The sequence below is a fragment of the Buceros rhinoceros genome, unplaced genomic scaffold (genome assembly GCF_000710305.1).
Source record: "Buceros rhinoceros silvestris isolate BGI_N320 unplaced genomic scaffold, ASM71030v1 scaffold393, whole genome shotgun sequence".
In the NCBI taxonomy this organism is placed as follows: Eukaryota; Metazoa; Chordata; class Aves; order Bucerotiformes; family Bucerotidae; genus Buceros; species Buceros rhinoceros.
The window spans coordinates 23,059-41,843 of NW_010401555.1; the positions used below are offsets into that span (position 1 = coordinate 23,059).

The 18,785-nt window shown below is 48.7% G+C and overlaps 1 protein-coding gene across 5 annotated transcripts in view; it reads left to right on the forward strand.

Moving 5' to 3' along the window:
- APLP2 (amyloid beta (A4) precursor-like protein 2) overlaps positions 1 to 18,691 on the forward strand; it is a 21,629-nt gene extending 2,938 nt beyond the window's left edge. Inside the window, exons 3-19 of one of the 5 annotated variants that reach the window (XM_010132289.1) lie at positions 1,856 to 1,968; positions 3,407 to 3,582; positions 4,071 to 4,300; positions 5,907 to 6,074; positions 7,397 to 7,401; positions 8,057 to 8,191; positions 8,538 to 8,612; positions 9,357 to 9,392; positions 9,465 to 9,587; positions 9,979 to 10,107; positions 11,648 to 11,747; positions 11,940 to 12,110; positions 12,682 to 12,717; positions 14,837 to 14,919; positions 15,709 to 15,783; positions 16,199 to 16,354; positions 17,128 to 18,691. In XM_010132289.1, the coding sequence (XP_010130591.1) occupies positions 1,856 to 1,968; positions 3,407 to 3,582; positions 4,071 to 4,300; positions 5,907 to 6,074; positions 7,397 to 7,401; positions 8,057 to 8,191; positions 8,538 to 8,612; positions 9,357 to 9,392; positions 9,465 to 9,587; positions 9,979 to 10,107; positions 11,648 to 11,747; positions 11,940 to 12,110; positions 12,682 to 12,717; positions 14,837 to 14,919; positions 15,709 to 15,783; positions 16,199 to 16,354; positions 17,128 to 17,229 (1,913 nt within the window). In that variant the 3' untranslated portion in view covers positions 17,230 to 18,691. Of the gene's footprint in view, positions 1 to 1,855; positions 1,969 to 3,406; positions 3,583 to 4,070; positions 4,316 to 5,906; positions 6,075 to 7,396; positions 7,402 to 8,056; positions 8,192 to 8,537; positions 8,613 to 9,356; positions 9,393 to 9,464; positions 9,588 to 9,978; positions 10,108 to 11,647; positions 11,748 to 11,939; positions 12,111 to 12,681; positions 12,718 to 14,836; positions 14,920 to 15,708; positions 15,784 to 16,198; positions 16,355 to 17,127 lie in introns of all 5 variants that reach the window. The other 4 variants (XM_010132290.1, XM_010132288.1, XM_010132291.1 and 1 more) reach the window with 4 other exon arrangements.
- The last annotated feature ends 94 nt before the right edge of the window (positions 18,692 to 18,785 follow it).

Below are 18,785 nucleotides of genomic sequence, written 5' to 3' on the forward strand. Positions count from 1 at the left end.
TTGTGTCTTCCTTGCTACATTAACACACATACAGGCTGTCTGGAGGTAGGATCTTGCTATCATACTGTGTTTGACCTTCTCCTGCCTCCCCCCACCTGTCAGAGCTCCTTTTGTATTTCAAAGGTGAAGAGGAGAGAAGAAGAGAACCCATTAGCACCCTCAGGGAGCTGTAGAATCAAAGTAACAGTAGGGTGATGGGAGCAGAGCTGAGCCTGGTGAGGTGTGAAAAGACAAACTGCTGACAGCTCTGGCTGGGCTGGTAGGTGGCAGGGAAACACCTCTTAGGCCTGCTCTGCTCTGAAAAGGGAGAGGATTTTGCTGTTTTGATAGCAGCGGCTGTTGAATGGGGAAGGTGTAGCCCGTAAGGGGTTTCCATTTCTAGGTGAACTGAAAGAACGTTCCATGTCTCTGGAGAAGCATCTGTGAGCCTTTGCTGTCAGTGCTGAGAGACTGCAGAAAAATTGGTGACTTTTTGAAAACGTAGTGTTGAAGAGTGGTTGGACAAATCCTTCTGCTCCCCGGAGACTCCATGAGAAGAGCCTTTTGACTTAAAAACCTTTTCTCCAATTTTAACAAATGATTCCTGAAGCTGCTGGTCATGTGTGCAAGGCATGTTGCTTTGAAATGCTTGGACTGAAGATCTTTGCCTCGTCTTCTCAGATATTTCCTTATTTTAAAATTACTGGATGTGGCATTTAAATCTGCAAAAGACCAAGCAAACTCTTGGAGAAATGGTCACGTTTTGGATTCCAGTGGCAGTGTTTATCAGGACTTTTGGGCTAAGAACAGGCAGTAACACTCATCCATCATCAAGTCCTGATACTCTTTCACGCGTGTTGGTACCAAACTGAGCTGTGGAAATTCAGGCTAAATAGCTTTGAAGTCCAGCTAATACAGAGTCAATCGAGCAGACTGGCTCGCTCTCTCCCTCCCGCCTTCTTCCAAAGCAAAAGTCTGGTACCAGTTAAGATTGTGCCAGTACCTCATCCTGCTGGTGAGACGGTGGTGATCTGCACGGCGGAGTGCTGACTCTGGTTGTACTCCGGCTTTTGGGCTGTAAAGGTTTTATTTTTCCAGCGCTTTATGTTTTGGTTAGGACTGTCCGAGTCAGGGAATGTGCTTGATCTGCACGGCGGAGTGCTGACTCTGGTTGTACTCCGGCTTTTGGGCTGTAAAGGTTTTATTTTTCCAGCGCTTTATGTTTTGGTTAGGACTGTCCGAGTCAGGGAATGTGCTGCAGCTGATCCGAAATTAAACCAGCTGGAAAAAAAACCAAACAAATCCAAAGAAGACTTGCTCAGATACTGAAAACACAGATAACACTCATGGCACATAAAAATTTCCAGGCTGTTATGGCACCGGACAGCCTGAACTAGCTTCAGTGTGATGCAGCTCGTTTAGAAATAGGGGATTAAGTGGTTTGAAAACTTCCGTATGCAGATGCAATCTGTTCAAAGGTTAGTGTGAAATCTCTCCAGTCAATCCTGTCTGTTCCATGAACAAGTATTTATTAACGTGTACTGTAAACTTCGCCGCAGGGTTTGCAGAACGCTTCAGCGATCCTGTTTTTTACCTTGGAAACGCTGAGGCTCTGTGGTTCTGTGAACTCGCAGAAGCAGCCGCTGAGATATACCAAACCTTCAAGGCACTCGCAACGGATTGTGCTTTGGGGGAGCTGTGACATTGCCTTGTTTTCTGGTGAAGGAGGACACGGCTGACCTGTGGACACTTGTTTTTCAGTGGGTGAGTTCGTCAGCGATGTCCTGCTGGTTCCGGAGAAGTGCCGGTAGGTGTGACGTTGCCTTGTTTTCTGGTGAAGGAGGACACGGCTGACCTGTGGACACTTGTTTTTCAGTGGGTGAGTTCGTCAGCGATGTCCTGCTGGTTCCGGAGAAGTGCCGGTTCTTCCACAAGGAGCGGATGGATGTGTGCGAGAGCCATCAGCACTGGCACACCGTCGCGAAAGAGGTAATGGAGCTGCTGTGGCAGGAATGGTCATTCTGCGTCTGTCCCCTTGGATGCGTGGAGCACAGCAGCGGTTATCTCTGGGGTCTGTTACTCCCAGGGTGCAGCCTACGGGCTGAGGCAGAGAGCCATGAAAAAACATTGAAAAGTACTCAAGTGACTTAAAAAGCCCCTGTAGCTGGCTGAGTTGCTCTTCACTCATGAAACGCTGTCCTGACATACTCTGGGGTGGAGCTCAGAATTGAAGTGGGGTCTGGAGGATATGGATTTAACTGGTAGCTTCTCCTTCTTTCTGTGGCAGAGAGCCTCAGCAGTCGCAGGATGTTTCCTATTTCTCCTGGCCATTTTGCATTAATGTACCTGCTGCTGCTGCTGGGGATTTGCTTGGGGGCAATCTGAGTTCCGTTGCGACTGATTAGTGGAGGTTTTACATAAGAGATGGATTATCTTCTCAGAATAAATCTAGTGGGGTTTTTTATCTGACTAGCAAAAATGTTGCAAAATCTCTGCACGCCCATTTGAACTGGGGGTAATAAAACAAGCGAAATGTACATGTTTTCCACTTTGTAGAAACAGCAATTGTGGGAACAGCAACACAGGGGTTAGTTGTGATGGTGCTAGTAAAGGTATGGTTAAGGATCCACCAGTTACGCTTCCTATTCCTTAAATCTCAGGAGCCAAAACCTGTCTAAATAAAGCTGCGCTACAGAAATCACCTTTTAATTGAGGATAAACTTGTTTATGTCTGACAAATCTAAAAATCACTCACTTTCAACATAGCTGGAGAACTTTTGCAGTAATATTTAGCTCGTTTTACATCCATGCTGTAACAGTGCAAAGCACAAAAGGGTTTTGATGTACATAATAAAGCCTTTCTTACTTCATTCTTGTCTGGGGCACCTCAAAGCCGTGTATTTCCTTAGCTTAAGAGAAGTGTATAGACATAATGTCTAATTGCAGTTTGCATTTGGTGTTTTCTTGAATTATCTGATTGATTTTCATCTAAGGCATGTTAAAATAATCTTGACACAAAGTCCATTTGAGTGATTATTCCCTTACTCCAATGCAAAGTTTAATAGATAAAGTTTAATGCAACGGCCAGCCCAGAAAAGCAAACAACAGCTCTCCCGGAGCTGGCACAAAACACCTAGTAATTTTTCCTGATCTTGGCCAGGCTGACACACCAGTGGTTGTTGGGGGCTGGGAGTGTTTGATACGTTAGCACCAGGAAACCCTGCAGTGAATCTGGGGATTTTGCTTAAGCTACATGTTTAAAGTCCATTTTTCTTTGAGGTCCAGACCTAGGTCATATGTTGCTGTTTCCTTTGTGCTGTAAAAGATAGGCCATTGGTGGCGTTCTTGGGTTCTGTGATGGGTAAAATGAGCTTTATGCAAGGCAAGAGCACGAGGCTAAAGTGCCCTCCGCGGGCTGCTCTTTCAGGCCTGTCTGACAGAAGGGATGATCCTGCACAGTTACGGCATGCTGCTGCCCTGCGGAGTCGACCAGTTCCACGGAACAGAATATGTATGCTGTCCTCAGACAAAGGTTGTGGACGAGGCTCTGTCCAAAGAGGAAGAGGATGAAGATGAGGATGAAGACTACGACCTTTATAAAAGGTAGAGTTCTTGCTGGCGTGGCTGTATTTCACAGGGCAGCTCCCTTGGGAGGATCAGGAGCAGGATTTCTGTGCTTTTGAGTTTCCCAGTGAGTGTCCCGAGCCTGAAAAAGCCTTGCAGAAGGACGTGTGACTTTGCAGTGCTCTTAGTGCTGGAGGAGCTCAACGGCCCCCCTCCCGTCATCCCATGACAGTCAAACAGACTGGTTGGTACAATAGGTACCTCCCCAGGAAGTGACAGACTTCCCTTACTGAAAGGAAGCTGATGAAATGGCACAAGGAAAACAGTGTCACAGAGAAGGTGTGTCTGTGATGAGGGAAGACCCCTTGCTGCTGTTGACGGGCTGGTCAATAGCTGGTACATTTATTTTTGCCATCTCTTGTGTTTCTAGAACAAATAAAAAGAGAATCATTAGTCTGGTACATCAAAGGTTGGCTGCAAAGTAATTAGCCTTAACTTTACTCCCTAACTGAGCTGTATCCCTTCAGCGAGTTCCCTACAGAGGCAGGTGTAGAGGACTTCACAGGAACAGCTGTGGAGGAAGATGAGGATGAAGAAGACGAAGGTGATGATGATGACGAGGAGGAGGAGGATGTGGTGGAAGACCGTGATTACTATTACAATAGCTACAAAGTCGACGATTACAATGAAGAGACCCCCACAGAGCCTAGCGTCGACAAGGCTGTTCCCGAAAAGGAAGGCGGCAGCGATATGAAATGTAAGACGCGTCCTGGCTCGCGGGCCGCTCTCTCCTCGGGAGCGTTGCTGTTGGCCATCGGTTGGCGATGGGGATTTGATCAAGTCAGGAAATGCCACTTGGAAGTTTTATTTGCCAGATAAGTTAGCAAACAGAGGAAGGCTGATGATGCTTATGTTTCAAGTGTTGAAATTAACTCTCCGGAGCATTTGCCATATGTTTCCAGATAAACAGCAGTTCTGCTGGCAGGAAGCCCAGCGTTAGGAGCGCTGAACGAGCACCTCCGCGGAGGTGCAGTGTGCAGTCAGAAAATCCTATCTGCAGAGGCTCAGTCTGAAAAACCTGAGAGGTGTTTGGGGTACACTGAGAATTTAAAAGCCTAGTTTGGGGTGATTACTGTGAATTTGGTGTTTTACACCAGTTTACATAAAGGAAGCTAAAAGAGGTGGTGTGAAGGTGCCATCTGGCCACCTGATGAGGAGGATACTTAAATAGCCTTTGCCTAACCTCTCCTCTTTGTGAAAGGAAGTCAGCCAACACACTTGGCCCCCTTTTAGTGCATGAGTAATGTATAGTTAGTGCGGGTGTAAGATACGCTGTGCTGGCGGTAGCTCTGGTTAAGCGTTAGGAGCCATTGCAGAGGGCATCTGCTGATTGCGTGGTGCCTCAGCGTTATGTGGGGTCCTGTACTTGCAGAAGTGGCTGCAGAGGAGGGAGGAGGGGAGAGGGAATGAAATTCAATTAGCTACAGCTCACTGAATCATTGCCAGCAGTTCTTGCATCTTTTTGGTAAAATGCCAGCATGCTGCAGATAATTTTACTTGCTGAAACAAGGCTTGGCTCATATGCGTGCAGGACTGTTACACATCTGCAGGTGTCAAAACAGAATTGGAGTGAAGTGATTGGCGTGTCTGTTTTGGGGATACACAGTGTTTTTTCCTCACAGTATGGTGAACGGTTGCTAACTTACAGACTGTGTCTGTTCTCTTGCCTCAAAATAACCCAGCTGCTTACATTGCCCCGCCTATCGCGAAGCCGACCACATGCTCTGGCTACTTGGAGTCTCAGTACTCAGTGTATAGATGTTTCCCAACCTGAAACCGAGCAGCTGAGGTTACTGTGGCAGTCACGTTCCTTTTGCTTTGCCTGCCTTTTCACTTGCTCTTATACCTCACCTTTAAGATCTGAGGTGTCTGTCCAGGCAGAGAGCAGGAACAGGACATCTCTGTGTGCTTTCAGCAGCCCTAACGGGTTTTCTTTCCATCATGTTAGTTTTATACAGTGGGCGCTCTACCACTGGGACACCCAAGGCATAACGCTGTGGCATCAGCAAAATAGATCCTTCCTGTTTCAGGCTGTAGCTGAGGAGAAATCGCTCTTGCAGATGAGAGCTCCGTGTTGAGACCACTGCACAGGCGAGCAGTGAATGTTTTTGCAGCATTAAAAATCCACCCCCCTCCCCCCAAAAAAAACTGAGAAAAGCCCTTTGACCGGTGCCCTGGCAACACGGAGGCCAGCGCTGATGCCCTGGATGAAGGGGTGTGCCAGAGCCACTGCTGCGTCGTGTCCGTCGCTCGTTGAGGCCTGTGCTCCTCCCTCGCTCACGTTCTAACCCGTCTCCACACAGCTGTCTGCTCCCAGGAGGCCATGACAGGGCCCTGCCGGGCTGTGATGCCTCGTTGGTACTTCGATCCTAACAAGAGAAAATGCATTCGCTTTATATACGGCGGCTGCGGAGGCAACAGGAACAATTTTGAGTCAGAGGAGTATTGTATGGCTGTGTGTAAAAAGATGAGTAAGTCCTGCCTCCCACTGGCCCTTTTGCAGCTGGCCTCTGTCTGTCTGGCGTTTGGTGTCTCCTCCTCCTTGCCTAGCTCGAGAGAGGACCCGTCTGTAGCTCATCCTTTTGGTTCTGGTGTCTGCAGCAGTTCTGTCTGTCCTTTTGCAGCAGTCTCCTCGTGTCTCCGCTTCTCGAGGGCTTTAGGGTGAACTTTCCTGGGGAAAGTGGCTCTTGACACATGCTGTCTGCGCTCACCGTTGGCTTGTAGCTCTTGCTAAGGGCTTAGTTCTCCTCTTCCAGATCCATAGCAGGGAGCAGGTGCTGCCTCTAACTTCTTGTGAAAACACATAACCTACCTCTTTGCAAAACTGGCTGCTTCTTCCAAGCACGTGGAAAGAAGCGCTCGCTCTCCCCAGTCGTTTTACCATGTGTATGTCTGATCCTGAAAAGTAGGTGCGCTCCTCGCTTCTCCTGGTAGTAGGTGTTTTCTTGCTATTGTATTTTGGGGAAAGAATCAGAGTTGTGGTATAGAATTCAGATTGCTGCTTCCAGCTGGGTTTGAAATACGAATCGTGACTCAATCCATGCGTTTTTGAGAGCTTGAGGTTTTTGGCACCGATTTCAACCAGCTTTTATGTTAGATGATAAAACTACCAAAAACATTTTAACCTCCTTATTAATCTTATTGTTAAACTCCAGCACTTCCACTTCAGCTGCCATTAAAGCCCTTTGAAAGGCTTTTTGTGTTATCTGGGGCTTGGCAGTCTGACTATAGCGCCATAATCCTGTTTACAAAATGGGCTTCATGCAAGTGCTTTAGATTGGTCTGATCTAACTGAAGGGGCAAAATAAAAGATGCGGATGTCAGGAGCTTTTTGTACAAAAGTTTGTCCTGGTATAGAGGGATTTGGGGTGGGAAGGAGAGTTCTCCCTGTCCAGACCTGGGTCAGAAATGCCATGAGCAGGCCCAGAATGCAGTACTGATCCGATGTTGTTCCTTGCACATACCAGTTCTTCCCCTTCTTCACTCCTTCCCTAGTTAGCACAAAGGTTTGTGGGTTCAGTGCATGCTGAACTGCGAGGCGAATGTTTTTCTGAAGCATGCTGTCTTACAGCGATGCACTGGAGGCTTTTTTTTTTCTACCCAAATTACTCAGATGGTTGAAAGGTTGCCTGAATTTGCCCTTTCTGCCCTCCCTCTGCTAAAGGGCAGCAACGGAGCGCATCGTGTTTGCTGCAGATCCTTTCAGAAAGGGCTCTGGGATAGGTAGCTTCTAAAAGAGCAGCAGAGAAACTCGGATCAGCATTTCCTGAACTGCAGGGTATGGAGTACAGAGCCCCTGTGGAGGATTTTGCAGGTGCTTGAAATCATCTGTTCCGAAATTTTATTCCTCCGCTTGTCTGATTTGAATGTCTTAAAGATCTAAACCATCCAGTTTATTGGACAAGTCAATTTGTCACACTGAGCCTCCTTCTGTTGCTGTCTTGTCTAATATCATTGCCTGTTAGTCCTGCATGGTGCTTCTGGTAGGGAAGGTAGATTTGAAGTGTAAAATATTGGGCAGCATTTTGTGCAGATTTATTGTCAAGCTCCCTAATCATATTAATGATGTCTGGAGCCAGCTTGTCAGCGCACAGCTCATGCACAAAATGTCATTTAAACTATCCAAAGCCAATGTGAAAGGGAAGAGAAAACAAGGTTCTTTTTTCTGCAATCCAAATCATTCTGTTGCTGGAGCTGAATAACGCTCATCTCAGAACTCGTGAGAAGGCCGAGCAGGTGCTGGGTGCCGCGGTGCATTACCGTGGTTTGGGGATGATGTAACTAGCTGATGTTGTGCAGAAAATTGGCAGCTTACAAACACCAAAATGGACTCCTGGTAGGTGGCGGTTCAGTAAACTGAATCTGCCAGATCGTGCGTTACGCAGGCGGGGAGATTCCTCTCCCTGCCTGCCCTTCGCCATCCGGGATCACGGGTTTCCGAAGCTCGGCTTAGCCTCACCCTGTCTTTGCAGTGCCAACCGACGATGTGGATGTCTACTTCGAAACCCCCGCTGATGACAACGAACATGCCCGCTTCCAGAAGGCGAAGGAGCAGCTGGAGGTCAGACACCACAACCGCATGGACCGGGTGAGCGTCTGGCTTTGGTCTTTTGGTGCAGAGTTGTCACCCCTGTTTTTCCAGACAAACCGGTGGTGAACTGGCTTCCTTTGCAGTCACCAGCCTTCCGTGTGTGTCTCACGCTGTGGCAGTCAGATTTTCATTTCTTCAGAATGTTGGGAGAGGGGAATTCCTGGGGACACTTGCCTTGCTGCTCAGAGGGCTTAAGTGCCAGGTTTAGGCCCTACGGCAGCTCTGTTGTGCCTTCAAACCCTACTTGGGCTGTACAAGGGTCTGCTGGAGAGGGCAAATTAGCTGGCAAAGATCAGATGTGAATTTGTGTCTCATCGAAGTGTTCTGTCCTTTTCTTGTCCAGGTGAAAAAGGAGTGGGAGGAAGCAGAACACCAGGCTGTAAATCTCCCCAAGGCAGAAAGGCAGACCCTCATTCAGGTAGGAGTTGATGGACCTAATGAGGGAAGTTACTTGGCCGCTGTCTTGTCAACAAAATAAAGGAGAGATGCTAATATTCGAAGCCAAAAGACGACTGAGATGGAAGAACCGCTTTCCTGTACTGTCAACAGCTGCCTTTTAGAGGAGATGGGGTTCAGTTGCATGCCTTGTTCCTAAAGCCAGAGATGATCTGATACCGTGCCAGGTCCTGCCCTAAACCCCATCGTAGGAAGCAATCTTGCTCTTCAAGCGTAGCAACAGCAGAGCCAAGTTGTAACTTCAGACCTTTGGCCCATTTCACCGTGAGCAGCGGCCTCACAGCCCAGTTCAGATCAGCCCCGTCTCTCTGGACACACATTTCCTGTTCTGGCAGACTTAGTGAAAACCGCTTAGACAGCAGGTAGAGCTGGTTTGCTGCCAAAGTGCCAATCTTCTGCCTTTTGAGGAGAGTTCAGTTAGACTGTGAGTTAATCGGGGATATTCTTGTTGTGGGATTGTTAGGGGCAGGCTCTTCTGGCAGCGACAACTACATGAAGTTCCCTCAAACCAATACACAGCTAAGTGACTGACTCCAGCTCTGGGTTTTATCCTGGAACACAGCTTTCCCTCTCTGTTTTTTTTATCTGCAGTCGCCCAGGACATGCAGTGTGACAGGCTCCATTTGTTCCAGGGACTTCAGTGAGAGGCAGCAGGTGACCCTGACGCATACAGTGCATTTCACATAGGCTCCTTTCTCTGTTCCAGCACTTCCAAGCGATGGTGAAATCTCTGGAGAAAGAGGCAGCAAGTGAGAAGCAGCAGCTCGGGGAAACTCACCTGGCCCGTGTGGTGGTGAATGTGTGGAAGAAGGAGGCAGCAAGTGAGAAGCAGCAGCTCGTGGAAACTCCCCTGGCCCGTGTGGAAGCCATGCTGAACGATCGCCGTCGGATCGCTCTGGAGAACTACCTGGCTGCCCTGCAGGCTGACCCGCCACGGGTGAGCTGCTTCACAACCAGTTTTGACAAGAGGGTAGCGGTGGGGAGGGCAGAACGTGGGAATGCCTTGGTGAGAAGACTGTGTGTGACCTGCTGGGGCAGAAACTGGGAATAGATCCCCAGTAAAGCTTTCTCCATTGTGGCAGTTTGCTGCAGATGTAGCAGCGGGTCTCCTAATTGACTAACTTTAATCTCTGCCTCGTTTAAAACTCTGTTTTGTTTAGTGTTTGTACGGCCTGGTGTTCTGAATCACACAGACCTCAGAGGTTAGCGCAGGTGATTGATCTGTCCAGTTACAGAGCAGGATCACATTAAAAGTGCTGTATTTCAGCTTCAGTGGGTTTTGTTTGAATCAGACAGATCTGAACTCTTCCTCTCCTCAAACCCCGCAGCCCCACCGCATCCTGCAAGCTCTGAAGCGCTATGTCCGTGCTGAGAACAAGGACCGCCTGCACACCATCCGCCATTACCAGCACGTCCTGGCAGTGGACCCAGAAAAGGCTGCCCAGATGAAATCTCAGGTACAGGAACGTTTCTGTCAAGGGAGGCATTGTAACCCAGCCCAGGCTGTCGGAGGCTCTAGAAGCCACGTGATGAGCTCCTTTCAAAGTCCTGTTCATAAGGGTCTGTCCTTGCTCAAGTTCAGAGAGAAGCAGAGAGAACAGACTGTCCAGCCACTGCTTTAGGAGTGCAATTGGTTTTCCCGGTCCCAGTTCACTGGGGAGAAAAAACCCACTTCATTCCTTGGCTGTATAACCAAGGTGGAAATGCTGTGGGGTGAGAGTCAGACAGGGATTGGAGTTGTTCCTGTCACCTCTGGTGAGGTGTAGAGTAGCACTACAGTGTCTTTCTGGAAGCAGACCTCATGCTTGGAGGTGCCTGGTCCTGTGGGTTTCTTGTTGTTCAAGGGTTGCAGCAGTGTTTCCTTCAGCTCTCATCTCTGGGGTTATCTGCCAGCGCTGAGAGGATTCCTGCCCAGCCTCAAAGAGCTGCAGCGACTGTGGTATTTAGGAGCTGGCGTTTGGCTCGCGGTGTGCAGTACGTGATGGCATTTTCAGAGACAGCTGAGTGTATCAGGCAGAGTCCAACCCGACCCTTTGTTCTGATGCTGCCAAAGCCCAAGGGGGAGTGTGTGAACTGTATTCTTAAGCTGAAACCTAAACAGTCCTTAATTCATTCCGAAGGCTGCAGTGTCAACAAATTGACATGCGAGTGATGTGGGTGGTACAGTTCAATTTCCATTCGCTTTACTTTTCAGATGCACTTTAAGCTCCTCAGTCGATCCCCTTGATTGACAAGCTGCCACATGTAAAATTAAATTGCTTTCATCCTTGCTCTTAAAGGTCAGGCACACGTCAGACTGTAAAACAGGTCCATTCACCCCTTAGGTTTCTTCAAGGTTTGGCCGTCCATGTAAATGTTGTTCGTGGTCTGCGTGATCCCTGATTATGCAGCACCCTCTTCAGGTCAGGCTCGACTTCAGCGGTGGATTTAATATGCTGGGGAAGAGTGATTCGGGGTTGTGTGGGGTTTGAATTTATTACTCAAATGAAGGGAGAAGGCTGTTGCCATGAGTGGGTGTAAGACAAATGTAATGCCACCGTGGTTCTGAAAGCTGCCTTCGTTCTGAAACCAGAGCTGATAAATAATATTGTCTGCTCCCTTTGTGCGTATCTGTCCCAGTAGTCAGGCTGATAATCCATTTAATGAAGCACTTGCTTATGGCTGCTGTAGGAAATGAATTATGGCCGCGTCTGGCATAGGGGAAATGGCAGCTTCAGCGTTTCCACTGGAGAGCTGGGTACCGCAAGAGCCAGCTGCATCCTCTCTGTCACCCCCAACCTTCCTCAGAATACTGGGAGAGCCATATACAAACACAGTTTCAGTGAGGCATGGTGTCTTGGAGAGCATCGGGCGGAGAACTGCACTGTGTCTATGGTCTGGCCTCTGACTGTTCTATGGTCTGTCATGGCAGTTCCCCCAGTAGCAGTATTTTATTAAACAACTGACATACCGGTACCGGTCTTTGCCTGCTCCCAACACTCTCTTGTACATTTGCAGGTGATGACACATCTCCATGTGATTGAGGAGCGGATGAATCAAAGCTTGTCTCTGCTCTACAAGGTGCCATATGTGGCTGAAGAAATCCAGGATGAGATCGGTGAGTGTCTCCGTGTGCCAGAACGACTGAGAATTCCAGATGAGACTTGAGAGCGTGCGAGATAAAATAACCTGGCAGCCCTGAGCAGTGTTGCCCTGCAGCCCTGCCTCAGCTACGTTTGAACCATCTGCCCCTTTCTGCTCCTGCCAGGCTTCATGCAGTGTGGGTAATATTTCTTCCTTTTCCTTTCAGATGAGCTGCTTCAGGAGCAGCGTGCAGACATGGATCAGTTCACATCCTCCATTTCCGAGTCCCAGGTGGATGTCAGGGTGAGCTCCGAGGAGAGCGAAGAAATTCCCCTGGAGGGCAAACCTTTCCGTCCGTTCCAGGTGAAAACCTTCCCAGCCTTGCCTGAAAACGAAGGTATGTGGAACTGAAGGTGGGGTTCAGTGGCTTTACAAACCGTGGAACAGAAGGCTCCATCCCTTGGGGTGATTTAGGAGTACAGCAGTTGCCCCGGCAGAACCCCGCGGTTTGTCCTTTGGAAGGAGGCAGTGCTGCTGGTGATTTGCACTCACCTGCTGTCTCGATTTTCCCATCCTTTGCAAAATTGTTTTATCTCTTTCCATTTTGCAGGGAGCATTAAATTTTTACTGCGTGGCTGGACTCTGGAATGAATTTTCAGTCTGCTACCAAAAGGCTTTCATGTCACATTAAGTCTTTGTGCCAGGGCCTGCTGAAGGGCTGCGGGAATTGTCTTTATTTTTTTAAAAAATAGATATCTGTATTTTTTTGTATCATCGGGTGTTGACAGCTGGTGTGTGTGCGTGTGTATTTATTTTAAAATCGCTTGAGCAGAGTCCTGAGCTTAAAGAAAGCTGTAGACTAAAAGCTTTTCCCAGGGTGTGAGTCAGAAATCATGCGCAAGCCTTTTTTCCTTTCTCTCTTAATCTCCTTTCTCTGCTATTTTTGTTTTTGTTTTCCCTCCTGCTAGATCCTCAGCCGGATTTGTACCATCCAATGAAAAAAGGTTGGTTCTAAGCTGCTCCCTCACAGTGCTTTCGATCACTCTCCTGCCTTCTCAGTGTGTTTGATAGCTTCATTTTAGTTTCATGCTCACCTTGATTTTCATTTCCCTGCTCTCATTTAGATCAGTCACTTCTGATTTTGCTTGTTTAGGCTTAGTACTAAGGAAACGAGCTAGTCTGAGCATCAGTGGGTTGTGTGTGTTCCTCCCTGATGGGCTCACAAGGTGTCTCGGAGCGCAGAGTAACTTCCTCGCCCTCGAGAAACGTGGGCCTGACAGAGTCTGCCCGTGACCATGCAGGACTTTGCGTCTCCCCATGTGTGCTCGTGTTCGACATGTCCCAAAATGAACCCTGCGGTGCTCATGGTCACTAGTCTAGGGGCTCTCCTGCCTCCTCTGGGACCAGCACTGAACTAAATGGAAGGTGAAGTTTAAGGCGCTCTTGCAGAGCGGTGGTGTGTGCGTGGGGCGAGTAAACCCAGCGTTTCCATCTGCCTTTGGTTCCAAATATATTGTGCAGAGCCTCAAAGGAGACCCTTCTCTCCCTTCCCTTTTCATTTCTTGAGGGCTGCTAGGGAGTTTGGGGGCTCTTTTTGTGTGTGTGGGGTGGTTGTTTTTTTTTCTGCCCCCCACCGTGAAGTGCCCTGGCCAAACTGGGTCTGTTATTTGGTACAGCACTGAGTGACAAAGAGCAGAACTCAGAGCAGCAGCCGAGCTCCCAGCCCCGGAGACTGCGCTGCGTTGGCTCCAGAGAATTGAGTAAAGCAGCCATAGGCTGACACCGGGGTTCTCCAAGAATTATTTGTGGCTGGTCTCTCCAGAAAATCCCAGTCATTGACTGTCACAGTAACGTGACCCACTTCGACAGCTGTGAGAAGGCAGATGGGCAGCCTGGGCCGTGCTTGGAATCTGATTACCATCTCCAAAGAACCACCCGGGAAAGAGGGATGCAATAAACCCAAGATGCTTCTTTTGGGAGGAGTTGGAGTGAAACGTTCATTTCCTTGGCATTTTCAGGCAGTAAAAGCTTGTCACTGTGAAAACTTGCCTTGGAGCCAACTAGCCTTTCCTTGCATCTCATCAAGGAACATGCTGCCAATTCCAGCAGCAGTTGACATCATGTCTTAGGCAACCTGCAAGCTCAGCAGCTTGCGGAAGGGCGTACCCCATCCCTGGCCAAGTGGCAAGTGCCGTAGGGATATTTCTCCCACCTCCTGCCCTTCATTGGAGAGACCCCGTCGTAGGTTTGGTTCCTCGCTGTCCTGATTTTGCACTGGGGAGGCGTAGGTGTTGCGAAGGACACTATCCCGTTGGTAGTGGACAGCGGGTGTTCTCCTGATTTGCTGTGTTACATTAGGTCTGAGTGTCTCGCATTGTCTATTATCGATCTGATCTATTTATAAACACCTCAGATCAAAACAGTTTATGTGGAGCAGCCACCTTCTGTTAATTGATATTCTTCTCTTGAGCCTCCGCTAGTTCCAGCCTAGAGATGGCTGAGTGATGTTCTGGTGCAAAGGCTAGTGCAGCTATTCGCTCCTCCCTTGCCCCAGGATTTATTGTTTCTGGGCTCGTGCCAGATAGGGGACAGCAGCTCATTACAGAGCCGTGCTGGGTGACCTTGAAAGTCTCATTCCCGAGGCGCTCGCTGATGTGCCGGATTTCAAAAGAAAGGGTGATGCTGAGCGTGCAGTTGCAAGGGCTCCCTGTGCACCAGCTCTCAGCAGAGAAGAGGTTGTATGTCCATCACAGGGGTTGCGCTGAGGCGGTGGTGACCCGGGGTGACATTTTCAGACAGGAACTGCACGCTCACAGTGTGTGTTAACGCGTTGCCTTGGGACCGTCTAACAGCAGCACTTAACACTGTGGTGTGTCTGGATTTACACTGCAGCCCGGTTTCGGGGAGTCCTGTCCGCTCCTCTCATCGCCACCTCATTTCCCCTCATTAACAGAACCCCCCCAATCACTTGTCACTGTAGCATAGCTTGTGAGCTCCCCTTCTGCCACAGCAGCATGAAGATGGGTTAGTAATCAGCCATGGCAGCTCTGCAGAGAGTAGGTAACCCTTCCCAAACAGCACCGAGGGCTGACTGACGGCCCCCGCCTTGCTCTTTTGGCGCAGGTTCTGGCATGACTGAGTTGGACGGGCTGATCGGCGCTGAAGAAAAAGTCATTAACAGCAAGAAGAAAGTGGATGAAAATGTGGTGAGCCCCCTCCACCTTTATTTTGTTAAGCAAAGCCTGTCGTGGACGCTAATTAATAGTGGTGGCTTATTTCCATGTCTCCTTCCTGCGTACCGAATGTCAGCGTGTTCATTATCCATATGGCGCGGGGGAGTCAGTTTTCTGACTGTTGTAGGCTCTTAACGCTGATGAGCATCAGAAGGGTGGGAGGGTGAGGGAAGGAGAGCGATCTAGATCTTTGGCAGCGGAGCTGGAGGACTGTCTGACTTAGCAACTGCATCCCAGGCAGAGATCCTTTGAGATGCCTTTATTTCAGCGCGGTGGCTGGTGTCTTCCATCTGTCATCTTTTCAGGGCGAGAAAGGCCTCACCACCTTCTGAGCCACCTGCTCTCTCCACAGTGTAAAGAACTCCCTGGGTTACAGTGGCAGCCGCTGTGCTGCAGTTCCCCGAGTACAAAAAAAACCAAACCAAAACAAAAAAACCCAAAAACCCAGAAAACATTGACTCTGGAGAGTTTCCTTTCAGAATTGGTTTAAAGCCCCAGCTTAGATCTGATGTGACAGAAATGCTGTGTCCAAGGCCAGGGCCCAGTTTTTCATTTGGGTCTTTGGTCTGAGGTAGTCTGGACATCCAGATGGCTACAGCAGTGACTTTAAACGCTGGAGAGCACCTCACGCTGTTGAGAGCGGAGGGAAAGGTGGTGGGTGGTTCTGAGCCTTTGCTAAAGGTCTCTTGTCTGCCTTCGTATTCCTTCTCCCACTTGTTTCGTACGGCTCCTTTCATAAAATGCTTTTGTGCCTGTTCTCAGGTAATCGATGAAACCCTGGACGTGAAGGAAATGATTTTCAATGCGGAGCGCGTCGGCGGGCTGGTGGACGAGCCGGTACGTAGGTGGCTGCCAAGCCCCGGGATCGGTGAATTCCTCAAGCTGGCTTTTGGTTCCTGCGGGTTACTGACCTGGGGGTTTGGTGCCCGGACACCGCTCTGGGAGGTCAGGCAGAGTGTAACGCAGCGTGGCTGTTCCGCACAAAGCTGTAAACACCCGTTAGATACCGCCTCCTACGTTGCAAAATGGGGTTAGGAAAGCAGTGAGGGTTAGTGCCTGTCTGGAATGCCTAAGTGGGGAAACACTTTTGTGTTTGTCATCCTTTTGGTGAAACACTAAGAGGTGAAATATTCACGCTGTCCAGTGCGATCAGTCATGTTGTGATACCACAGGTGGCTGAAGACCTTACTCCTAGGTGCGCATCTCCTGCAGCGCTCTTCTTCCACCTGCTCTGTTGTTTTCTTCCCTCCAGGATAACGACAACTCCCTTCGGGATGACTTCAGTTTCAGCAGCAGCGCCCTCATTGGTCTGCTGGTGATTGCCGTTGCCATAGCTACTGTTATAGTCATCAGCTTGGTGATGCTGAGGAAGAGGCAGTATGGGACCATCAGCCATGGAATTGTGGAGGTGAGAAACAACTGCTCCATAACCGAGGATGAAAATAGCGCTGGATCACATGTGGTGTGTAGGGGGGAAGATGGCGGTGGCTGCCAAGCCATCAGCCACTCTGCCTCTGGCTGGATGGGGCTTAACCCTGTAGGTGCTGGTGTCCTCACTGCTTGTTTATTAGCACGCAGGTATCGGTCCTCAGCGTGCCCTGCTGGGACCTGGCACGTCACAGTCTCACTGGCTTATCACAAGGAATTCGATTAGGCCTCCCTGTCTGGCTCAGGATGGGATTTAGCAGTAAATGAGCTTTTCAGGCGGTATCTTTAGCCAGAGAGTAAGTCAGTCAATCTCTAGCAATTTGTCCTCCCAGCTAATGTAACGACTATTAAGAGGACGCGATCGGCTGAACACTGAGAAGCGGTTCCTCCTCCTTCCATCTGCTCCCAACATGCACTTTTTTCTAATGGCAACCTAATGGAGTCTGGAGAAACCTGCTTTTCCCCTTTGCCCAACCGATGCGTGAAATTATAACGAGCTCTTTAATGAGAAAACTCAAACTTGTCACATTGGCGACCTTCTTAGAGGTTTGTGGAGAACATCCCCGAAGAGGCAAGGGCAGGCAGGAGGCGTTAGCACCCGAACGAGGAACTCTGTTAAAAGAAGTATTTGTTGTGGCTTACAGTTTTTTCCTGTGTCACCTTACTGATCCATCGTTTGTCTGTCGGCTCTTGTTACTGTAAATAAGGCCTCAGGTCCCTCCTTTGAGCAGTAACCGTCTGGTCTCCCCACAGGTTGACCCGATGCTTACCCCAGAAGAGCGGCATCTGAGCAAGATGCAGAACCACGGCTATGAGAACCCCACTTACAAATACCTGGAGCAGATGCAGATATAAACGAGATGAAGATACACCAGCCCTGACTGGGAAAGGCGCAGGGCAGAGGGCCAAAGGGGTCCAGCGTTTTGGATCAACTACTGACCAACAGTTGCTTCGAGAGGACTTCATCTTACATTCAGAACTCCTGGATCATTAAGACTATAATTACTACTGTAGAGTTGCAATTTCCATTCTTTTAAATGGGTGAAGAAATGATAATATAACAATATGATATATAAATCTCCTTAAATGGGAAAAATGGATCTATTGCAGATATTTGACTGAGATGTAGTTTTCTTTTTTTTTAAATAATCTGAGAAACACCAGTTCCGTTGTACTGTTGTCTGATACGAGCTCAATATATATATAACATGGGAAATGTTGATTTTTATTTCTGATAGACCACCTGTATATTGAGGGTCATTTGTACCAGCCCGCCTTGTAAAAAGGAGACAGTTGTGGCTCTTGGGTCATTTTGGCTTTTATATATAAAGCGGTATTCTTTTTTTCCATCTTTTTTTCTTTTTTTTTCTGAAAGTGAATTTTGCTGGGAGTTGCAAAGAGATTAATTTAGGGATAGAAACCCTGTCAGCAAAAGGAAGGAAGCGATTGGGAAATGGTAACTAACAAAAATCCTTATAACGAGAAAAAAAAAGAAAAAGAGAAAACAAACAAAAAAAAAGAGAACCCCCCATCCTCGTCCGCCAGTGGTGTGCACCCTGCGCTGCTCAGCAGCTCGGGCGCTAGGAATCAAGACTCCCCGGAGGCAAGGAGTTAAAAGGCTTCTAGCATCTTTGTTCATAGTTACTCTAGTGGAATGTTAGAACATGGTTTGTGCATACTGGGGTCTGCACATTCCCCTGCCACATTCAGTTCTGCCCTAGCGTTGGAAGTTCCTGGTATTGAATTTAAATCCTCCGTTCTCAACCAATTTCCTTCAGTACTCACCTGGCATTAACAGCCTCCCTCTTGCTACTACTCTCTAATTTTCCTCGGCTCTCCTGCCTCACCAACAGGGTAAGTAGTTGAGGCGCCGGGGTTTGAGCCCCCGCGTCCCCTTCGGTGGTGTTGGGCCGTGGGCATCTGCCCAGAAATGACAAATCACTGCAATAATCAGAACCTGGGGAGCTGCTGAACGTGGGGTTCGCTTGAACCGGGGAGGGACAAGGTGGGACAGGGAATGCTGCCTGCTCTGAGGGAAATTGGATGCGTAGGCCCCGAGAAGAACAGAAGGGGTGTTGTTCCACTCACCGTCATGTCTTTGTAATGCTTGTATAGTTGGTGTCAATGCTCACGGCTTTTTTAAATCTGGAGGTTCTGGTAACCTGTGGTGTATTTTTTCTATTTTTCCTGTGACTTTATTTTTTCTTCTCCCTTCCGTGTCTCTTCCCACTATGCACAGATTTACCTGCAAACTCCTTAGTGTGGTCTGTGGGGAATGTACAAAGTTTAAACACATCAATAAACACTTTAACTTCCAGATGGTTTCCTCTTTTTATTCATGGGCTGGCCCGAGTTTCTCTCTCCCCCCGCCGCGTCCGTGCCAAACCCGCGGAAAACTTTCCCTGGTTTTT